This window comes from Pipistrellus kuhlii, unplaced genomic scaffold (assembly GCF_014108245.1).
Source record: "Pipistrellus kuhlii isolate mPipKuh1 unplaced genomic scaffold, mPipKuh1.p scaffold_m20_p_2, whole genome shotgun sequence".
Lineage (NCBI taxonomy): Eukaryota > Metazoa > Chordata > Mammalia > Chiroptera > Vespertilionidae > Pipistrellus > Pipistrellus kuhlii.
Window position 1 is genome coordinate 188,214,462 of NW_023425515.1, and position 17,672 is coordinate 188,232,133.

General features: G+C 57.2%; 1 protein-coding gene across 2 annotated transcripts in view; it reads right to left on the minus strand.

The window, feature by feature from the left end:
* The window catches only part of KAZN (kazrin, periplakin interacting protein), a 292,248-nt gene that overhangs the window by 11,804 nt on the left and 262,772 nt on the right, over positions 1 to 17,672 (minus strand). For both annotated transcript variants that reach the window (XM_036445442.2, XM_045585187.1), the window contains exons 9-10: positions 2,200 to 2,405; positions 1,305 to 1,423 (exon numbers count right to left, since the gene is read on the minus strand). In XM_036445442.2, the coding sequence (XP_036301335.1) occupies positions 1,305 to 1,423; positions 2,200 to 2,405 (325 nt within the window). The remainder of the gene's footprint in view (positions 1 to 1,304; positions 1,424 to 2,199; positions 2,406 to 17,672) is intronic.

A 17,672-nucleotide genomic window follows, 5' to 3' on the forward strand; every position in this document is an offset into this window, starting at 1 on the left:
TGGGGCCTGAGTTTCTGATCGTTATTTCCCGCCACCTCCAGTGCCGCCTGCCGCCCCCCCCTCCCCACGCCCCTCCCGGGTGCTCTCCAGGCACCGGGTTCGGGTTCCTGCTTCCAGCTCCGCCTTTTCTAACCCACAAGCTGCTTCTGCAAATAACGGCATGGCATGCACTGCCGGCTGGATTAATTGACGGCACAGAGAGGACGGGAGCCAGCGAAGGAGGTAATTATGCAAAACAAGTGTCTGTTCTCCAGCCTGCTCCCTGCTCCCTCTGCACGCGGGCACTGGAGTGTGTGTGTATCTATGTGTGTGCATGAGTGTGTGCATGAGAGTGTGTGTGTATCTAAGTATGTGCATGTGTGTGTGAGAATGTGTGTGTGTGTCTGGGTGTGTGTATGTATCTATGTGTGTGTATGAGGGTGTGTGTGTGTGTATATGTGTGTGTGCGTGAATGTGTGTGTATTTAGGTGTGCATCTATGTGTATGTGAGAGTGAGTGTGAGTGTGTATTTAGGTGTTATCTGTATGTGTGTGTATGAGAAAGTGTGTGTGTGTGTATGAGTGTGTGTGAGTGTGTATGGGTGTGTGTGTGACTGTGGGTCCTTTCCTTTCCCCCGGATCTGCTTGGTAAATAAGGCTCCCTCCCCCGAGCATAGCCTGCTCACAAAGGTGAGTGAGAGGCAGCAGGAGCAGGCCAGGTGGGTGATGTTATGGGTGGGGGTCAGGGTGCCAAGAGCAGGGGGGGCGCTGTGGAAAGGACACACGGGTGGGAGGGATCTCGCCACTCCCTGGTGCATCCTACACAGAGCGCCTCCCGCAGGCTGCAGCAGCCACTTCCTCCCGTCCCACCCTGCCTCTCCCCGCCTGGCCTGCCCTCTGAGCCCCCCGCCCCCTCCCAGCCCCCCGCCCCTTCCCAGCCCCCCGCCCCCTACCAGCCCTCCGCCCCCTCCGCCCCCTCCACCCCCTCCGAGCCCTCAGTGCCCCGAACCCCAGGAGCCGGGGCTGGGCGCAGACACTGTGGCCACTCCCAGGCCCACCCTCAGAGACAGAGAGTTCTGGGGGTGTGTGAGGTTTCCCCAGCCCCTGCCCCGAAGGGAAGATGGCATTTGGGGCCTCACTTACTCCCTGGTCTCCATCTTTCCATGGGGGGGGGGGGGGTGCCTGGGCCTCCTGCCCTGAGATGTGTGGACCAGACTGCACCCCTAGCCCGGCCTACCACGCCCTTCAGCCCACCGGTGTGACCGGAGGTCCCAGGGGCACTCCCCCCCCCGCCCCCCCCGGCCAGCCCGGGCGGGGGCGGCTCACCTCCGGCCGGCCTCGGCGTCGCGGTAGTCCTCGATGGCCAGGCGCAGCTTGCGCCGGTGCAGGGAGCTGCACACGCCCAGGCCCAGCTCCAGGTCCTCGTCGCTCAGGCTTAGCAGCACCTGCGCCCCAGAAGGTGGGCACTGAGCGCCCGGGGGGGCTTGGGGGCCCCTAAGGCCTCCCAGAACCCGTGCTGGCCGGGGCTGAGCCCCAGAGGGGTCTGCTGGCTGGAGCTCCCTCTCCCCCATCTCCTGCCCACCTTCCCTGCCGTCAGGGCAGAGCACCCCCACAGCCCGCCTGGAGCACCCCTGAACCAGGTCAGCCAGCTCCTGGGCTACAGCTCCTCCTCACCTGGAGGGTGGGAGTCGGGGTGGGGGTGGGGGTGGGAGTTGGGGTGGGGGTGGGAGTCGGGGTGGGTGTGGGGGTAGGAGTTGGGGTGGGGGTGGGAGTCGGGGTGGGGGTGGGGGTGGGAGTTGGGGTGGGGGTGGGAGTTGGGGTGGGGGTGGGGGTGGGAGTCGGGGTGGGGGTGGGGGTGGGAGTCGGGGTGGTGGTGGGAGTCAGGGCGGGGGTGGTGGTAGGAGTCAGGGCGGGGGTGGTGGTGGGAGTCAGGGCGGGGGTGGGGGTGGGGGTGGGGGTGGGAGTTGGGGTGGGGGTGGGAGTCGGGTGGGTGTGGGGGTAGGAGTTGGGGTGGGGGTGGGGGTGGGAGTCGGGGTGGGGGTGGGGGTGGGAGTTGGGGTGGGGGTGGGAGTCGGGGTGGTGGTGGGAGTCAGGGCGGGGGTGGGGGTGGGGGTGGGGGTGGGAGTCGGGGTGGGGGTGGGGGCAGGGCAGGCCGGCTTAGGGTTGGTAAAGCTCAGGGGCAGGACCCGGGGATTCTCACTGGGGTCCCGGGGTGCCCTACCTTCCCGCTCTTCACGTTCTCAGCGCAGGCCTTGACGTACATGGGCATGGCCATGACCACCTCCAGCCAGGCCTGCACGGCGCCCGCCTTCCAGTGGGACATGGGCGTGGTCCTGACCAGCTCCACCTGCTGCAGCCGGTCCGCCTGCTCCTCGCCCTCCGACAGGCTGAGGCTCTGCCGCGTGGGGCTGCCCTGGCTGTCCGCGTCTGCAACACACACACAAGCGGGGCTGGGGAGGGCACACACAGGCCCAGGGTTCGAGCACACACACGCAGGCCATGCTGTGGGGGAGGGGGGGTGTCCGCAGGGGGCAGGGACGGCAGGCTGCACCCTGAGCCTCCATTCCCCCTGCAGGAGGAGGGCAGGGATGTCTCCTTCCTCCCCCTCACCATGCATTTCTTCTTTTAAAAATCAAAATGGCCCGGCCGGCGGGGCTCAGCGGTTGAGCGTGAACCAGGAGGTCATGGTTCGATTCCCGGTCAGGGCACAGGCCCCGGTGGTGGGCTCCGTCCCCAGTGTGGGTTGTGCAGGAGGCAGCTGATCAATGATTCTCTCTCATCACTGATGTTTCAATCTCCCTTTCCCTTCCTCTCTGAAACCAATAAAAACATATTAAAAAAAAAAAAAATCAGCCAAGACCGGTTTGGCTCAATGGATAGAGCGTCGGCTTGGGGACTGAAGGGTCCCGGGTTCGATTCCCATCAGGGGCATGTATCTTGGTTGAGGGCACATCCCCAGTAGGGGGTGTGCAGGAGGCAGCTGATTGATGACTCTCTCTCATCGATGTTTCTAACTCTCTATCTTTCTCCCTTCCTCTCTGTACAAAATCAATAAAATATATTAAAAAAAAATCAGAGTGACCTTCGTTTTGTTTTTCCACCACTCCCTCACGACACAGAGAAAAGAATGTTAAAGACGTAACCCAGAGGAGAACACATATAACACAAGGTGGAAATGGCCCAGCCCCGGCCCTCAGGCAGCAGCTGGCAGCAGTGAGCTAAGGGCACGCTGGGAGACGCACAGGCCAGGCCACAGACACACGCAGACCCATGCACTGCACCCCGAGTCCATCCTGTTCTCGCGGCACCCCTGCACCCCAGGAGCAGTCACACGCTGTCCCCCTGCACAGCCTCAGGGGGGGCTGCCCCCACCTCTGTTTCCCCGCCTCCTGTGACGGGCAAGGCTCCGTCCTGGCTTCACTGTCTCGGACGATGCAGCAGGTCATGCTTAAGGTGACCAGATGTCCCGCTTTTAGCAGGACAGTCCCGGTTTTCAACCATGTGTCCCGCGGCATTTTAAAAAAGTCCCGATTTTTGAAAAAAATTGAGACTGTCAGCCGAAACCGATTTGGCTCAGTGAATAGAGAGCGTGTTGGTCTGTGGACTAGAAGGTCCCAGGTTCGATTCCGGTCAAGGGCATGTACCTTGCTTGCAGGCACATCCCCAGTAGGGAGTGTGCAGGAGGCAGCTGGTCGATGTTTCTCTCTCATCGATGTTTCTAGCTCTCTATCCCTCTCCCTTCCTAATTCAATAAAATATATATATTTTAAAATCAATAAAATATATTTTTTAAAAAGAGACTGATTTAAAAAAAAAAAATTGGGACTGTCCTGCCAAAAGCGGGACGTCTGGTCACCTTAGTCCCGCTGGGCAGCCGGGGGATTTATTTTCTCAGGACAAAGTGGAGCCAGCTTCCGAGCGGCCCTCGCAGACAAGACTTCTGATCCCCAGCCAGTTCCCACCCTGTTCCTCCGCGGTGGCCGCCTGCACCCACACCTGACAGGCGGCTGCACCCAGGACGCAGCTGTGGCTGCCTCGGCCCCCCGCCCTCCCGGCTTTCCTGGGAGCACTGCTTGCGTTCGGCTGGGTGCTCGGGGTGGGAACCCAGGCCCAGGCCTTGAGCATCCTCCCTGGGCGGGAACGCACTGCCCCAGCCAGGCTCCCCCTGGGTCCGGGTGGGAGGGGGCGCTATCTGTGAGCTGAGGGTGAGCTTGTGTGTTCTGTGCCAAGGTGTTTGTGGGGCCTGGCTCGGTCTCCCCGAGGGAGGGAGGGAGGTAAGGGGGCGTGGGAAGGGGGACACTGGGAGATGCTGGGCAGCAGGAGTCAGAGAGAGAGAGAGAGACAGACGGAGGGAGGAAGGGAGGGAAGAAGAGGAAGGGGAGAGGAGGGAGACTCAAAGAACAGGCCTTCAGGAGAGGAATCCTGCCACAGAAACAGCAAATACACAGACAGCGGGAAGGAGGAGAGAGTGCTCGGAGGGTGGGGAGGGCCCAGCGGCTCTGTGGACAGACAGGTCCCAGCCCCCTTCCAGTGAGCGTGCGCTCCTGGCCCGGCGTGTTTGGGAGCTGGTGCTTGTGGTTCTGACTCACAGCCCGGGCCCCGGGAGGAGCTGGCTTGGCACTCCTGTTATTTTATTTTAACATTTTTACTGATTTTTTTTACAGAGAGGAAGGGAGAGGGATAGAAAGTTAGAAACATCGATGAGAGAGAATCATCGATCAGCTGCCTCTTGCACACCTCCCACTGGGGATGTGACCACAACCAAAGTACGTGCCCTTGACCGGAATCGAACGTGGGATCTTTTAGTCTGCAGGCCGACGCTCTATCCGCTGAGCCAAACCGGTTTCGGCGCACTCCCGTTATGTATGGACTCCAGGCTCCAGGCACGCGTGGCTACGCAGAGTTCATAGGAGCCGGGCACACATTTCGGTTCAGCGGGCCACCGCTGGGACTGAGCTCCGAGGAGCAGATGCTGCTGCCGGTGCGAGGAGGGGTGTCTATGGGGTCAGACGCTGTGAACTAAAGGCCATTTCCAGATGCTGGCGTTAGAGGGCCAGACTTTATGGCTGCATCCCATCAGGCCTGGCTTTTATTTCCCCGGTCTCAGTGCTGAGAGGGGAATCACTCATGTTAGTAGCCAGGCAGCTCCGTGAGGGCTGAGGACCCAGGGGGCTGGCTGGGCCCGGGCAGTCTCAGGAGGGCCAGCCAAGAGGCAGCCGCTCCGGATGCCCCGAACACGAAGAGGCGGGACCCGGTGAGGCTTTGGAGGAGACATAGGCACAAGGGCGCCCCAGATGGCCAGCTGTTAGGGAGGGTTCCCCCAGCTGGGCCCCCCAAGCAGGGTGTCAGCCTGGCTCCGGCACTGGCACACAATGGCCCGGGGGCCGCATTCAGCCCGCAGCCTGCTTGTCGCAATAGAAAGCGCCACACGTGGTCTAAGGTTGCTCTCTGGCTGCCATGGCAGTGTGAGCGGTTGTGACAGATCTGTTCGTCCAAAATCCTAAAATAGTTCCTGTCTGGCCCGCTGTAGAACATCCTTTACAGAAACCTTGAGGTTCTGAGGTTGGCATTGGAATATGGGAGACCTGGGTTTGGGGATGTGTTTCCCGTGCCCCCAGCCTCACTTTCCACATCTGTGAAATGGGACCATCATGATGTCGAGTCACAGGGATCTACCTGAGGACCAGGGGAGAGGATGCGTGAAGCGTACAACGTTCTCCGCCTGGTGTCCGGCCTACAGGGATGGTCTGGGGTCTCCTGACCCCCGTAGGCTCATGTCACTTACAGTGAAGATCGGCTCTGCCCAGAACAGCAGCCGCGAGCCCGGGTGGCTACTGAGCCCCGGGGATGCGGCTCGTCCACATTCAGAGGGCACACTGCTTTTTGAAGACTGTGTGTGTACAGAACGATGTAAACTATGTTATTTTTATGATCACATATTAAAATATTTGGGTCTGTTGGCTAAAATATATTACTAAAATCCATTTCACCCTGTTTTCTTTTTAATATGGCCACTACAAAAATCTAAAATTAGCTAAAACGGGTTTGGCTCAGTGGATAGAGCGTTGGTCTGAGGACTGACAGGTCCCGGGTTTGATTCTGGTTAAGGGCATATACCGCAGTTGCGGGCACATATCCCCAGTAGGCGGTGTGCAGGAGGCAGCTGATCAATGTTTCTCTCTCATCAATGTTTCTAACTCTCTGTAAAATAATAATAATTAAAAAAAAATATATATATTATTTTAAAAACCAAAAATTGCATATGTGGTCTGCATATTTTTACTGGCCTGGGTGGGAGATTTTTGGTTCGTTTTCTCATCTCATTCCCACCCCTCAGAGGGTTTGGAGATGAAGCGCCTACTTCTCTGTTTCGGGCTCAGCCGTCCTGGACGTGCAGGTCCCTGAGGCTGCAGCATCAGCAGCACCTGGGAAGCGTTAGGGTTGAAAACCCCTGGAGCCTGCCCAGGCCTCCGGACACGGAAACCCGGGGGTTGGGCCCAGCAACCATCTATGTCTTCATCCACAAGCTCCTCGGGGGATTCTGATACAGGCGGAGGTCCTGAGCCACTCTGTAATGCTTGCCCTGGAAAACTTACCCTGAATATTTAACTTGAAACCTAGCATTGATCAATATCTTTTAAAAATATATATATATTTTTTATAGATTTCAGAGAAGAAAGGAGAGGGAGATGGAAACATCAATGATTTGAGTCATTGATTGGCTGCCTCCTGCAAAGCCCCTTCCACTGGGGACCGAGCCTACAACTTGGGCATGTGCCCTTGACAGGAATCGAACCTGGGACCCTTCAGTCCCATGGATGACGCTCTATCCATTGAGCCAACTGGCTAGGGCTGATCCGTATCTTAATATCCTCTCCTAAACTGTAAGATTATTAAAAACATTCATTCTGATCTCCTCTCCCAGCTATACCCTACTCTACCCAGTATTTCAATGATGTCCTTTTAAAACCCCACACAATTTAGAGATTGTCATCATGATTATTTTATACTGATAATATTAAATGTTAAAATAATGTACCTACATGTTTACCAATTTCTCTGTTTTTTATTCTTCTAGACATTATCCTTGACCAGTGGTCGGCAAACTCATTAGTCAACAGAGCCACCTATCAACAATACAATGATTGAAATTTCTTTGGAGAGCCAAACTTTTTAATTCTAAAATTTTTCTAATGCCACTTCTTCAAAATACTCACCTAGGCCATGGTATTTTGTGGAAGAGCCATGTGAGGCTCGAGAGCTGCAGTTTGCTGATCACGGTCCTAAACATTACTTCGAAGATATTGAAGAACCTGATTTAAAAGTTCCTCTGGCCCAGCTGGTGTGACTCAGTGGTTGAGCATGGACCTATGAATCAGGAGGACATGGTTTGATTCTAGGTAGGGGCAGATGTCCGGGTTGTAGGCTCCATCCCTACGTGTGGGGCGTGCAGGAAGCAGCCAATCAATGATTCTCTCTCATCATTGATGTTTCTCTCTCTCCCTTTTCCATCCTCTCTGAAATCAGTAAGAATACATATTTTTTTAAAAAGTTCCTCTGATTAAGAGTAGCTTTGGTTCATCTGAAAAAAGTCCATTTCATCCCTGTTCTTCAAAGCGTGTTGCTGGGTGCAGGGTTTTAGTTGACGGCCATTTTCTTTCAGTGCTTGGAGAACATTGCTCCACTTTCGTTGGCCTTCCATTTTGCTAAAGAGAAGTCAGCTGCCAGTCCCATTGCTCTTCTGTCAGTTACTCTGTAGGTTTTCTGTGTCTTCAATGGCCTTCAGTTTCATTAGGATGCAGCTAGATGTGGATTTCTTTTCCGTTATTCTGGTTGATAGAAACTGTGCTTCCCATATCTGTGGCTTCCTTTTTGGACTATTCTCGACCATTATCTCTTAACATATGACCTCTTCTCCAGTCTCTCTCTGTTTTATCCTGGGACTGGGCTTTCTGTCTTCCCTTTCTTGTAACCTAGCACTGTCCAAAAGAACGTTCTGCGATGAGGGAAATGCTGTATAATCTACAATGTGCAATGCGACAGCTGTCAGCCATATGTGGCTATACGCTCTTAAAATGTAGGTGATGCAACTAAAGAACTGAGTTTTAATTTCATTTTAATTAATATAAATAGATGTTTACTTTGCCATCTGAGGCTAGTGGGCTATTGTAGTGAACCAAACAGCTCTGATTTCTCCTTCAGAGTTTTTATCAACTTAGCTTCCAACATTGCATTCTGAGTAATTTCCAAAAAATTTTTTTCATTTTAAAAATCTCTCTCTTCAACTACTTGTCTGCTATTTAACCCATCCTTTGATTATTTTTTTCTCTAATGCTGCCAATGATATATTTTTGTTTTTAAGTGTTCCACTTGGTTGTTTTTCAAGATTGCCTGGTCTTTTTAGATAGCCTCTTGGTGGTTGCTCATTCTATGATTTTATCTGAAATTTCTTTAAATCCTGCATTAGTATTACTTTGTATTTGGTTTTGACAACTGCTCTATCTGAAAGGCCTTGGAGGTTTAAATGTGCTTTAGTTTCTGCTGACTTGCATGCATACCGAACTCGTATTTCATCTTATAGGGCGGTAGGGCCCATAGGGATGAGAGAGAGAGGTAGGGTCTGTCCCTCCACTCTGCCACACCCCAAGGTTTACTCCCCCGTTAGCAGCCCTGATCTCAGCATCTGTCTGGACAGACACTCACTTTGGCATCTGGCTACCGCTCACTGCTCCTGCTCTGGAATGAGCTCAGAGCTTTGGTTTTGGGGTGAGGGTGCCTTGGAGATTTCCCTTACTTTTGCTGAGGCAGCCATGCATGCAAGTATGTTTTATTCCAGATTTAGTGGTTTCATAGGGGGCAACCCTTGGGAGCCGGCCTTTCTCTGCACGCCCCCCGGGGGCACCCCGCTTGCTGTGCGCACTGTCCACCCAGCACTCCCTCTTCCTGTTCTGCTGACCCTGCCCCTGTGCCGGCCTGTTCATCTGTCCTGCCACCAAGGGAGTCCTTGATTCTGCGGTCAAGTCTATCGTCTCTTTATCAGCCAGGCCTGCCTTACGGTGATCCTTGCTGCCGTCAGTGGCGTAAAAGCCCAAGTTGTGGGGAAGGGACGGACAACTCCATTTGTTCAGATGTTTTTATTTTTGTTTCTTTTTCTAATCCTCACCCAAGGATATTTTCCCATTAATTTTTAGAGAGGGGAAGCGAGAGGGAGAGACAGAAATATTGATGTGAGAGAAACACATCGATTGCATGAGCCCTGACCAGGGCCCGGACTGGGGAGGAGCCTGCAACCAAGGTACGTGCCCTAGACTGGAATTGAACTCCGGACCTTTCTGTCCACAGGCCAATGCTCTATCCCCTGAGCTAAACCGCCCAGGGCTGTTTGGATGTTGCTAAAATTTGATTATGTCCGGGCATCGCTTCTGCTCAGTAGCCGTCCCTGGCTCCCTGGACAACACCCCAGCTCCTTCCAGGACAAGGGTCTGTGGGAACCAGCTGACGTTGCCAGCTTTCCCGCCGCCTCCCCCTTCCCTCCCACCCTGGGCACCCAGCAATCCTGCCTCCCCATCCCCAGCCCCACCTGCTCTCCCTGCTCTCCCTGCTCCAGAGGCGGCCTGCTGCTGTCCTCTCAGCGGCGTGGCGAAATCCTACAAAACCTCAGGCCCCATTTAAACCTCTCCTCTTTCATGGTGCCTCCTTTGGTCACTAGTGTAGGCCTGCCACCCCTGCACACACTCCCTTCCCACTCACACTCACACTCACACACGTGAACCCAGGTGGGTTCCTGCAGCGGCGCCCATGGCTGGGATTAATTAATTAAGGTTGTGTGCTTATTTGATGAGCACACGTGCTCCCCTCTAGACTGCAAATTCCAGGAGGCGGAAGATGGGCCCGTGTTTGCCCCCGAGGGAACCTGGGTACCGAGCAGGCCCTGAACCACGTTGTGCTGGTGAATGTTTACCACGGGCTCTCGTGTTTGAGAAAGGCTTTGGTTTGCAGCATCCGCTCGCCCATCTCGGTTCTCAGTCCTCAGACCGACACCCTCCCCGCCGCCCTGCGCGCCCACACGGATGACCACGTGTGTTCTGGGATTTCGGGGAGAGCGAGTCCCCCTTTGTCAGGCCCATCGGCACCCCTGTTGAAGGAGGAGCACTCCCACCCTTCTCCCTCCCGCCCTCCCAGTGTCTGAGCTCCACGGAGCCCGGTCACGGCCAGGAGAAGCGGCTGAGTCACCTGGCTGGGCTCTCGGGCCGCGGTGACAGGCCTACACCAGTGGCCAGAGGGGCCTCTGGGCTTGAGGCCGAGTGGGAAGGAAGCATGTATGTGCCCAGCACAGTCCTTGTCCCCTCAACATGCTTGGCAGTGGCCCCGTGAGTCCCAGTCATTCCAGCTCCCACCAGAGGCCCCTCGGCCCTGCTGCTAATGCCTGCCTGCAGCTCCGGGATCTGTGGCTGTGAGCACACTGCACCTGCCCTGGGAGGTGGGCACAGGCCCATTTTACAGACGGGAATGTGGAGCTCAGAAACGCCCTGGGAGGGCCTGTGCTTTCTCTTGCTGGCCCACAGTTGCTCTCAGCCGAGTCTCCTGCAGCGCTGCGGCTAGCAGCTTCTATCCATGTCTTCACCTTTCCATCAGCCCTGGGAGACAGGCCGTTCCCTGCCCATTTCACAGAGGGGGAAACGGAGGCTCAGAGGGACCAAGTGACTGGCTTAGGGTCACAGCTAAGTGGTCAAGCCCGAAGACCTGGCTCCCAAGCCTGGCTTCTCCTCCCCTCCTCCCCTCCAGTGCTGCTTAGTTTTTATAGACTCTGCTGGGTTCTGGCTGTTGCTAAAACAAATATTTCTTACACACACACAGACACACAAACACACACACAAACACACACCTAGGGAACCTGGGAATGAATGGTTCATACCCCCGAGCTATAATTGGTTTGTAGATGGCTCTCAAACTCCCTCTGGCTTACAGAGCCGCCTCCTCCTCCTCCTCCTCCCCCGGTCACCACGGTGACAGTGTCAGAATGGCCTTCTCCCTCCCTGGCTCAGAACCATAGATCACACACACACACACACACCCCGCCCCCGAGACACGGCTTCCTAAAAGGAAGGCCGCTAGCACTGCGCAGCCAATTTGGAAGTGACTCCAGCATCGCTGGCCTGTCCAAAGGTAGCAATTAGGCATCTCCGAGCCCATGGGGTGACAGGGGCCAGCTATCTGGGCAGAGGCAGCCCCTTCTTCTCCTCTCCCTGCTTCAGGGCCCTGCGGCAATGGGCTCGGCCCCCCTGTCTACTCCTGGGACCGGGGACGGCAGCAGAGTGAACAGCCGGTGTTTCTTAGCCAATCTGCAGGGCGCCTCCCCCGTCAGCAGATGCTGCCACGGACTCAGGCTTTCTGAGCAAAGGGGGTGCTCACGTCGATGGAGGCCCAGACCCCACTGCCTCGCACCTGGCTCCCCTTGCTTCTTAAGGCCCACGGGAATCCCACGTGAGCCACAGGGAGTTTCCGTGGCCAAACGCCATCAGAAACGTGGCATGCTTGAAAGCTAACGGGTGGTCTCTAAGGACTGGAGACTCCATGTACTGCTTCCAAACGCGTTGACCCAGAGATTTAGTTTCTTCCGGCTGAACCTTGTGGTCTGTGGAGTCAGGAGCCCTGGGTTCTGGAACCAGCTCAGCCACGGATGCCCTGCTTGGCGGTGGCAAGTCCCTTCCTGCAGGCAGAGGAGTGAGTGGGCGAGAGGCTCCCGGATTCTCACTTCCTCTGGGCCTACCCCTGGGCTGGCTCTGGCTACATGGGTGTGTTGCTGAACTTACCCGGGCCTCAGTCTTCCCATCTGTCCAAAGGGCCCTTCTCTGCCTGTTTCACGGGGCTGGCGACCCCAGCCAAGCCTTTTACATCCAAGAACTCACTGTACCCTGGCAGCCGCCCTCGGACGCTCTCATGGTCCCTGGTGTGCAGGTGAGCAGACTGAGGCACAGCCAGGCTCAGCAACGTGCCTAAGGTTAGCAGGGAGCCAGTCAGGACGGAGGCTCGAGCTCAGAGCGTCTGCCCAGAATCTATGCTCTTAACCTCGACCCTCGTCTGCCGCGGAAAGAGCGCCGTACGCTGTAGGGCTGTGACCCCGAGGGGCAGGGAGTCAGTCTCACTGTGGTTCACCCCGTGGCCTCCCGGGAGTGTCTCTGTCCCCTGACTTACAGGCTCCAGGAGCCAGGAGTGGGGGGCCACGAGCAGCCCCCACTTTCCCGTCCTGCCGTGGGGAGCAGAGGAAGTCTGGGGTGCCCACGGAGAATGGCTTTTCCACAGTTTTGGGTGGAGCTGGAGGAGGACTGGGCAGTCCCTGCCTCTTCTCCTCCTTGAGGGCGTTCCGATGACCTAACTCAGGGGTCAGCAAACCGCGGCTCGAGAGCCACACGCAGCTCTTTGGCCCCTTGGGTGTGGCTCGGCGTTAGGACCACTTCTTCAAAACAGACTCGCCCGGGCCGACAACCGACGTCTGCGCATGGGCCACGACGTTTCAGTCGCACTGTTCGTGTGCACCCACACGTGGTATTTTGTAGAAGAGCCACACTCAAGGGGCCAAAGAGCCGTAGGTGGCTCGTGAGCCGCGGTTTGCCGACCACTGACCTACCTCATGGATTTCACACTGGCTTCACGCAGACCCTCCGCTCAAATGAAATCGATCTATAAGACAAATAAACCAACGCTTTGGGCTGAAAGACAGGGTCAGGGGAGGTGGTCCAGGACTCCAGGGACCCGTAAGACTCCAGAGGGCACAGATGGGTAACCACTGCCCAGGTCTGTTTTAGGGGGAGCCTGAGGCCCAGAGAGGGAGACCCATCTGCCCATGGTCACACAGCACGTCACTGGCCCAGCTGGGAGTCCGGAGCGGGCTCAGGACTCCTGATGCCCTGGGCTGAGGCTGGGCCTCCGCAGGAGCCTGGAGCAGGGTGTGGGCAGCTGCTCTGCCTTCCACCTCTCCTCAGAATGAAGCTTAGGTAGCCATACTTTCTATTTAGGGTTCATACCTGGTGTTGATGGGGCACCACTGGCCCCAGACCAAGGCCATCAGGCCCCCCGATGCTCTGCAAAGGTCTGTCAGTCACCACAGACCAGACAAAACCTGAGATGGTGGCCATCACATCAGAACCTGCCCCGCCACTTCCCGGCCATGTGCCCTGAGGAAAACAGGGGACCCTCCCCGGGACTAACCGGGCACTGCTGCAGACTGCCAGGGCTGCTGGGGCAGCAGCTACTGTGCCAGGCCCCGGGCTCTGCTCAGCAGGCCCAGCGAGGGTGCTGGTCACCAGTCCCTTGGGGGCGGCTCCTCCCCAGAACTGCCCAGAAGGGTGGTCTCCGCCTGCCTGGGAAGCCCCTCGGGGAAGCTTTCCAATGCCAGCTGCACTGAAACCCGCTTGGGCAGAGGGTCTGCACCGTGAACTTGTTGGCTTATTTACCTTATCACGTGATTTCACTGGAGCAGAGGGTCTACACCTGCGGCCATCGCCCCACGTTAACCGCGTGCAGCTGAGCCCACTCGTGGAGCGTGTTCGATTATGCACGCAGCTCCCTGATCCCGGAGGTCTCGTGTGCAACAGCCTAGAGCGAGGCTCCCTGCTGAATGTGGGGGGTGGGGGGTGGAGCCCTGCCTGTTAGTGCCTTCACCAGCTATGCCAATCTCGAGGGACCGCTGAGGAACCCCTAAAGGTTCCACGGAACACAGTTTGCAAACGCCTTGCTTATTCCAGTTTTTTTCCTCTCCAGCGTGGAGAAACCGAGCCCCAAAGCCGAGAGCCTGCACAGGGCTTGCCTAGGCTGGTGAGGCTTCCTGCTGTCCCTGGCGAAGCACTCGGTTCCACAGATATTTTTAAAATTTAAGGTGACCAGATCGTTCCGCGTTTGGCGGGACAGTCCCGATTTCCAACAATTTTTCCCGCGTCCCGCGGCGTTTAAAAAAAAAAATCGGGACTTTTTTAAAACGCCGTGGGAGGCGGGAAAAATTATTAGAAATCGGGACAATCTGGTCACCTTATTTTAAATTTGTGTGGCTGATCAGGGGCTGCGTAGCAGTTACTGAGAACGTGACTTCGGGCCAGACTGCGGGAGCTGCATCCCGGTTCTGCCTCCTAGGTGTGCCGTGGGGTGAGGCCTCCCTGTGCCTTGGGGTGGTCCTCCGCGGGGGAGCACGGTAACATCGTTCTCTCTGGCTCTGACATGTCTTCCTAATGGGCCACCCTCGGGCGCCCTTGGGACTCACACCTCAGGAGCCCGGCCTGGGCAGCCTCCTCTCCCCGGCCGTGTGGTCACCCCACAGAGGACGCTTCTCCTGGGCTCGGGAAAGGCCAGCGCTGCCCGGGGCAAATGCCTCAGCCCTCCCTGTCCGGAGACGGAGAAACCAGGATTCGCGCCCAGAGCGACAGTGGGCCCGGATTTGGACTCGGAGGCCTGGGCACACAGCCCCAGGCCCAGATTCCACCCAGGGATAGGTGGGAGCCATTCGCCTCCCTCAGGCTAACGGTGTGTGTCAGGCTGCTTCCTGCTTCTGAGGGATCGTAATCCACTCACGTCACAAGGAACACACACTGACCTTCCCAGGCTCCAAAGCACACACAGCTGTTACGTCTGAGCCTCCAAGGAGAGGGGTACTGCGCCCATTTCAGAGGTGAGGAGACTGAGGCTCACGGGCCATGGCTGGAGCGATTAGCCAGGCGGGCCCCACGGGGCGGGGGGGGGGGGGACTGCAAGGTGCTCCCCGTGGAGCATGGCATGCAGCTTTATGGATTTTGTTACTTTGGGGCTACTAGCTGCTACGGACCGAAAACCTACTAAGAAAACAGTGAGAGATTCCCAAAACCCCAAACTCAGAAACGCCAACGAGCAGTCCGCCAGCGGCTCCCGGGGACGCGGCCTGCCACCACACAGGCTCCCCGGGGCCGGGCCGGGCCCTCCCGTCTTGCCATTTTCAGGGGAAAAGTCAAGGTTTTCCGTTGCTGCTATTTTTGCTTCTAAAGCTCGGGTCTCCCGGGACCACTTTTTCGTGGCTTCGGCCTGTGCAGCTCAGGGCTGCGTCTTCGCCTGTTTCCGGTACCTGGGCTCTACAGCAGCGTTTCCCAAACTTCTCTCAGGATGAGAATCACCTGGTGGAGCTGTTAAACTACAGATTCCTGAATCCCAACTAAGAAGTGCTAAACTAGAATTTTTGGGAACATATAGGTAAAATTGTATAAATTCATCCCTTCACTCTGCCTGGACAGGAATCTGCACTGCTGACAGGCCAGGACTGCATGTTCACAACTCAGAACGGGCCTCACAGACACCCCCGGCCCCGCCACCTGCTCCCAACAGTGGGCCCTTAAGCTTTTTCAACTCAACCCCTCCCCCGCCCCTTGGGGCCAAGCACCCCTGGGGGCCTCTCCCGCGCCCCCGTTCCCACCTCCCCGGGAAGAAGAACCCGGCGGTACCTTCGGAAGCATGGCTGAACAACTTCCAACACAGTTGCGATCAAACCCTGGAGGTACTTTAAGCTTCCAGGGCATTCTCTCATGGTCTCAGGTTATGAGCCTGTCCTTCTAGGAAAAGCTAACCGCAGGGATTCCTGTCTTGTCGTCACGACCACCAGGTTCTCTCCGCGGGCAGCGGGAACAGGTGGGAGGAAGGGGGCACGGGGTGCCCTGGCCCACGTGGTGGGGTGGGGCTGAGCTGAAAGGTGTAAGGGCCTGTGGTTGGGAGCAGCTGGGCTGGGGGGGGATGTCTGTGAGGCCCATGTTGTGACCGCCAGGTGCTGGGTGCCAGGGCCATGGGTATTTTCAAACTTACATTGTCCAAGAGCAATGACCCCCACGTGGCAGCGGCTGCACTTGGCCTCCTGGGGCCCGGAGAGTGAGGCACCCGGCAGCTGCCGACATGGCGTGGCCCTGGAGAGGCGGCTCCGGGGCCAGGCTCTTCCCGGGCCAGGAGGGACCTGGCACCTGGAGTGGGGGGTGGGGCTGCAGGTGTGGGTCAGGAGGGGACTCCGAGGCCTAGTGCGCTCCGGCTCCAAACGGAGGGCTTGTGCTGGCCGCCTTGTCTGCTCTGCCCTCCGCCAGCTCCTCCCGGGTTTCTCTGTCTGAGCCGGGGGGGAAGGCTGGTGGGAACGGATTCGGTCACAAGTGCAAAGGAGAAGCTGTGCCAGAGAGAACTGACACAGGGGGATGAGGGAGGTGGGGAGGGGGAGGTGAGGGTCAAGCCAGGCCCGGCTGAAACACACACAGTGCCCCCCTGCTCGGGGCCAGCCCCGCGCTGCCCAGCTGGCGCCATGCAGGGGGGCACCGCAGCAGCACCCCTAGGCTTGAAGCCCAGTGCTGCTGGACCCTGGACTGGAACCTGTTTTCTCGATCACGGGGACCGTGGGAGGGTTAACGGAGTTAACACGTGTCAGGTGTGCAGCGTGCCCTGGCCCGCGGTCAGTGCTTAGTGGTGTTAGCTGGGACGGTTACGGCTAGCATTAGGGGCACCCGTCGGAGCCCACCGGCACGCGGGAGAGCTGCAGGAGGGTAGAGGGCAGCCTGGCAGGTACCAGCGTGCAGCTCCCACTGGCCCGGATGCCCTGGGCAGCCCTGCCTCAGTTTCTCACTAAGGGGCACCCCTCGAAGGCAGGCCATCTGGGACAGGGTGTCGGAGATGATGACAAGATCTGAGCAAGGTGTGGCCCGGCCCTCGGAGGTCGCACGGCTGTAGGGGAGAGAGCTGGGATCTTGGCCGAGTGAGTGGCTCTCCTCCGGCCAGCGTGGGGGCTGGGTTAGGTTTGGGATGGCAGACAGCTCTCTCCCTTGTGTGCCAATTCCAACAGACGGACAGACGAATGGGCCGTGGCCGCCTGGGGCTTTGGAAAGCCAAGAGATGGGGAGTCACCCTGGGCGGGGCAGGGAGGCCCTTTACCGGATCGGTGCTGCCTGCCCAGGGCCAGGGAGGGGTACGAGTGGCATCTGGAGGCTCCCATGCCCTCCTCCGCCTGGCTCAGGGGCCGGTCCTCCAGCCCGGCTGCGCCTCGGAATCACCAGAGGGGGTTAACACTGATTCGGGGTGCTGGCCTGGCCTTGGCCGTTTTTGGAAAGCTCTGCGGGTGATTCTAAGGTGGGGTCGGGCTGAGCACTGCTGGGGGAAGAGGCCCCAGTGCCGTGGCCGGCAAACCTCGGCTCGCGAGCCACATGCGGCTCTTTGGCCCCTTGAGTGTGGCTCTTCCACAAAAGACCACGGCCTGGGTGAGTTTATGTTGAAGAAGTGGCGTTAGAAGAAGTTTTAAGTTTAAAAAATGTGGCTCTCCAAAGAAATTTCAGCCCAAACCGGTTTGGCTCAGTGGATAGAGTGTAGGTCTGTGGACTGGAAGGTCCCAGGTTCGATTCCTGTCAAGGGCATGTACCTTGGTTGCGGGCACATCCCCAGTAGGGGGCGTGCAGGAGGCAGCTGGTTGATGTTTCTCATCGATGTTTCTAACTCTCTGTCCCTCTCCCTTCCTCTCTGTAAAAAAAAAATCAATAATTATATATATATATATATATATATATATATATATATATATTTTTTTTTTTAAAGAAAGAAATTTCCATCGTTGTCCTGCTGATATTTGGCTCTGTGGACGAATGAGTTTGCTGACCATGGGCCTAGATCCTCGAGTCCTGAGCTCGCAGCCTCTCGGTGCGGTCTGCTCTCCGGGGCTTT